Source organism: Biomphalaria glabrata, chromosome 4 (assembly GCF_947242115.1).
Source record: "Biomphalaria glabrata chromosome 4, xgBioGlab47.1, whole genome shotgun sequence".
Lineage (NCBI taxonomy): Eukaryota > Metazoa > Mollusca > Gastropoda > Planorbidae > Biomphalaria > Biomphalaria glabrata.
In genome coordinates, this window is record NC_074714.1 from 55,081,037 (window position 1) to 55,086,518 (window position 5,482).

The 5,482-nt window shown below is 40.2% G+C and overlaps 1 protein-coding gene across 1 annotated transcript; it reads left to right on the top strand.

Moving 5' to 3' along the window:
- Positions 1-2,909: 2,909 nt before the first annotated feature.
- LOC129926088 (probable G-protein coupled receptor B0563.6) lies at positions 2,910-4,030 on the top strand. Its single transcript, XM_056028164.1, has one exon. It carries the CDS (start codon positions 2,914-2,916, stop codon positions 4,021-4,023), a length of 1,110 nt encoding a protein of 369 aa, XP_055884139.1. The 5' UTR covers positions 2,910-2,913; the 3' UTR covers positions 4,024-4,030.
- The last annotated feature ends 1,452 nt before the right edge of the window (positions 4,031-5,482 follow it).

The following is a 5,482-nucleotide window of genomic DNA, read 5'->3' on the forward strand; positions in this document are numbered from 1 at the left end:
TCTTTGACTGATTTTTTCGAATTATTGCCATTTAAAATAATTTTCGTTTACTTTCAACTTTTTAGAGAGACGCTTAGAGACTTTGTTTCTTTAGCCTCTTCATTAAAAGTTTTAATAAATGAAAGATATTTACAATTATTTATTTTTTATTTGCATTTTTATATTTGTGTAATATGTGAGCACACATGATTTCTTTAGGTGTCCGCGGGCCGCATAAAACATTTCGGCGGGCGCATGTGGCCCGCGGGCCGTAATTTGCCTACCCCTGGACTAAGGGATAGGTGAATGTGAATAAGCTATAACGCTCGTAAATTCCATCCACCACTGACAATAGAGTTGAGTTTGAGATCTTTAAGTTGGCAACGCTTTGGTACATTGCCAACACTGTCTTTAAAAAAAGTCATTTTCAGTCTAGCTTGCATATGAATGTTAGGTCGTGATGCCAGGAAGTGCCAGAAGGCTCACGAAATTAACATACCGTCTTTGGCAGCGTTTCTTCTTTTTGGCGGGTTTATGTCACGTGATCATTGGTTGTACTGACCAACACGCCATATAGGTGACATGAGATAAAACCATTCTTTTGCTTCTATGTTCATTTCACCCACACGGCAAGATGGTCTAATGATGATCTAGAGATGGTGTCTATTGGTGGTGTCTATAATTACTCATACGTAACCACTTGTCCAGATGAATCTTCATCTTTGCATTTAAGACCGAAATTCCCGAATTCAAGAAATACTGAAAAATATAGGAAATGTATTACCATATTCCTGCTTCCTTTATTTAAACAAGATATTTTTAAAAAATTATTTGAAACGTATCTTGGGAGGCAACTCAACGAGGGGTCAAGGGGAGAAAAGACGTAAATAAAACCCAGTCTTAGATATCAGGTCCTCCAGCCCATGCGTGCAGGGTTCGCCGTCGCCGCCTCTGTCTTTACTTGTCTACAAGGTTCATTGACTGTGTCGTTCTCTTATCTTCAGATAGACTCAAGACATGTTGCCTTCACAAATAGATATCAGGTCCTCCAGCCCTTGTGTGCAGGGTTCGCCGTCGCCGCCTCTGTCTTTACTTGTCTACAAGGTTCATTGACTGTGTCTATCTCTTATCTTCAGATTGACTCAAGACCTGTTGCCTTCACAAATCCACATGAATGTCTAGCAGTCGCTGAAACGACCCTTGTTTGTTTGTTTTACACGTTTCGGATGTTCCTTCAGAGTTGAAGATAATTACTTCCTAGTCCAAACCTACCGCAGGACGACGGGGGATGGGAGCGGGCAGGGTTTGAACCCTGGACCATCGATAAATCTGAACGACAGTCCAGCGCGCAAACCGCACGACCAGGCAGCCATCCACCCTTCCACAGATTCCCTTGACAACGTCTTGACCAGACAAACCACACAAAGAACCTACGCTGCTTCTTAACTCTCTGAACCGTCCGCTGGCGATGTTCCTTTCGTTACTCTTGGCGAATCGACCCAAGTTCTATCCCAAGACTTTATATTCTTCTTTTTTCACTTTGGCTTAAATCCAGTCTCTTTTTTCTCATGTCAACATTCCTCCAATTTGTCTTATTATATTTTCTTATTATATTTCGTCTAATTATATTTCGTCTTATTATATTTTGTCCTATTACATCTGTAAATCTCATAGGCCCATCTTTTGATATTATATCGTGTCACAACTTTTACAACACATTTTCTGAGATCTTTTCCTAAGACATCTGTTAACATCACATCTTTCGCATCAAATATTTTCAAATCACATTGTGTTTTATCTTTCTCGTAACATTACTAATAGCCACTTTTTGACCGATGCTTGACCATCAATATTCTCGCCATCATGTATTTAGTTCTAAGTAGAGCTTTATGATAGTGTAGAGAAGCACTTTGGGTGACTTCTAGTGAACGCGCCATTGTGACGACATTTATTCAAAGCGAGACTGTAGCTTAGAGATAAACAGACAGCTGAGTGGCTAGGCTTTCTTAGAGGCAACATCTTTGTTACAGTGACAGAGACTAGTCCGTTCCCGTTCTTGATTAAACATATCTAATGTACATCTGTTGATTTACTTTTATTGTGTATGTCTTGATCTCCAAGTCTGTTACTAAGAACTCAGAGAACTGAGCTGAGTTATTTCCCTGCTTTTTTTTTTTAATTCTGATTTACAGTAACATGCAATCAATATCCTGATTAGCACAAACTATACAGACCCCAGATTAGGCATCTTACAATATCTCTAAAAAAAAAAAAAACTTGTTAAAACAACTGTCTTTTTAAAACGATTGATTTCTAGTTTTATGTGTGAGTTGAGTATCAAGTCCTATAACAAAATGTTGCTTATGACTCAAACGTCCTTCAGACTTTAAATATTTAGTGGATGTAAATTTAAACATCTTATATCAGCAATCGTTTGACACAAAGAATATTGCGCTTTGATATTTCGTTTGGCTTTCATTCTCTACTATTAAGTTTTCCCTGGCCACTATTTAACGGGAATCGTCTGCTGATTATCCAAAGAAATAAACACAACATATCGATTGGGGAAAGTAGGTCGACGATAGTCGCGACAAGCTGCTACTTTGAGAGCCTCGTTTTGATTTTCACATAGCAATCAGTCCGTACTGGATTCCTTTGTATCCAAAAGTCGTCTTCAATTTGTATAAGAAGTGTATGTGAAATATTTAATTATCAGTAAACAACAAAAAAAAGAATAATAAAATAAAAACTACAATTACGCCATCAATAAAGGTTGTTGAAAAAATTAACCAAAGTAATCAAAGATCATAGAAACTATTCAGAAACACTAAAACCAGTAATAGAACGCTCTTTTTGGTTCTTGTAACGTTTATATGTATGTTGTCTTCCTGGTGCCAATGAGGTTAGCGTTTGCTGTATATGTAGAGAGAGAACATGTTTGCCAAAATTGAAAAACTTAGCTTACAGAACCAGAGTGACGGCTCGTGGGATGAGCTGAGTTATTTCCCTGCTTTTATTTTTAACTCTGACATCATCACACGCTTCAATGACGCCACTGTGTATGTCTTCATCCCAACCATCTCTTGCATGGGCATCTTCGGCAATGTTATGAGCATCATCATCCTGTACCGCCACGGCCTGGAGAAATGCTCCAACATTCTTATCTGCGCTTTGGCCGTGGCGGACAGCATGTACCTCGTGGGAATCAACAACTTCCCAATGTTCCTGTACCGTGTCCTCGATCATTACGGCTACTTCTATACAGAGATCCTATCCGGCTTCATCTACGCTCTGTTCCTGAGCTTCGTCCTGCTGGAGACTGTCGGTAAAGTCGTCTCCATGATCTTACCGGCTCTGATCATCGTCGAACGTTTCACTGCGGTCTTCTTTCCGCTTCACTTCTCCACCATCGTCACGGAAGGGAGGATCAAGGCTGCAGTGGTGCTCATGTACCCCCTGGGGCTTACGTCCTTCCTGTTCTACATCTCCACCCAGCAGTACGCCTACGTCTATGATGCCAGCATCAACGCCACTGTCGGCTACATTCTAAAATCCGAATCGTATGATAAAAGCTTTCCACTGTTCGGCAAGTCCACGCAATTCTACACAACTCTCTGCGGCCCTTTTTGCGTGGGGTTCGTCGTGATAGGCTGCGCCCTGATATCAATCAAACTTCAGGTTCAGTTACACGTTCGAAAAAGGATGACCGCGACTGGGAGAAATCCGTTAATCGAAAATGGAGAGGATCTCGTCGGGAAAAAGCTCAACTCTCGGGTACAGACGAACAAAACGACCAAAATCCTTCTGTCCGTCTGCTTCGTGTACACCGTCACTGGCACGTTCAACTTCCTGTCTGACATGGTGTTCACGATGGAGAGTCTGGGCTTCGTGACAGGCTTCATCATCCACAGGAGCGGGATCATGTTCCTCTGCGTGAACAGCACGGCGAACTTCATCATCTATGTAGCGTTCAATCGAAACTTCAGGAAGACTTACCGAGACTTATTTCTCAAGTGCTGTCATTGTGATAAAAAAATGATTTAATAAAACATTGCTGCCAACTTTAATTTCGTGAATCTGGATTAAAACTGCCGTTGTCAACATAGTTGTTGTTTTTTTTTTTTTTGTTGTTTTTTTATATTTTAATGATAGCAAGAAAGCTCGCAAATAGAACATAAGATCTGATTAACCTAATCCTATTATTTATAAATCCAAGCAGGATAATTATTAAATTAAACAACGTGAATTTGAAACTTTGTTTCTCGTTCTTTATGTTATATTTCGACAATTATTTCCATCGGCATTGCTGCTTGCTAGCATTAAACGTGAAGTCATTCAGTCATTGTTGTAAATGTAGAGACAGGGCTGGATGTACTACAGAGCTGCCGTCCAGGGTCTGTGGAGGCCTCAACACTTACCTGCGACGTCAAAACAAGTGGGCAGTTTAGACCAATAGCTCGTTGCCACGTCTCAGTTCGTGGTAAGGCCTACTATAACAATGGGTCTCGGTCTAACTTCTCAAGGAGGCTTCCACATTTCAAAACGAAATATGCACATTAAATATAAGAGAACTTGAGAAATGAGATATATAAGAGAACGTGAGAAATGAGATATATAAGAGAACGTGAGAAATGAGATATATAAGAGAACGTGAGAAATGAGATATATAAGAGAACGTGAGAAGTGAGATCATAATTTCAAGTAAACTATTTCTTCATGAATATGATATGCTTTTAGATCTATTGGTAATATTAGGTGCATTTACATTAAAGTTTGAAGAAGGTAGGGGCTTCCACAAAATTTCTGGCCAGGGCATCGGTACTGTATATGTTTATATATATTTTAGAAATACAGTCTACTAACTTGAATGCTCTCATCATATATTTTGAATGTATGGTCTAAAACTAGAATCAAAATGAAGAAATAGTTTAGCTGCATGTTTTTAACAGTTTAAAACAAAAAAATAATTGCCTCAGGGAGTTTCTAGGTTGGTAGCGACCCTAGGTCGGTGAAAAGCTTGTACACGGCTTGAACTGCCTGTGTACAGTAAAGCTAGAAAGGGAAATACATGCTGCATGTTGTTCTCTTTAGGGTTTGAGGTTTTATATAGCCAACCAGCGTATTCTTTTTTTTTTTTTTTACACTTATTAATAGCGAGTCCTGCACGGTTAGCTTTGTAAAACATAGAAAAATGGCGGGGGTTCCCGGTGCGCTCGGACTTCGGCCATGTATTCTAGTCCATGTGTCCGGAGTGCCGGATACGTCGGAAACAGCAATGTCTTACATAGGCATTGACTTGGACCTCTTCCAGACAGAACGGTTTGTTCAACCAGGCTTACACACCTAGAGTTCGAAGAGCCTTCGGCTCAACTCTTTTGACAATCACACGGTCAGTCTAGAGGCCATCTATAACGGGACTGCGAGAAGATTGACAACTGTTACGCTGTGTGTTGGGCGGGGGTGGGGGCGGGGATGGAGAATCATTACCAAATTGGATTCTTTG

Coding starts and splice junctions, on each gene's coding strand:
- LOC129926088 (XM_056028164.1), top strand. CDS start 2,914: ATGTTTGCCAAAATTGAAAAACTTAGCTTACAGAACCAGAGTGACGGC.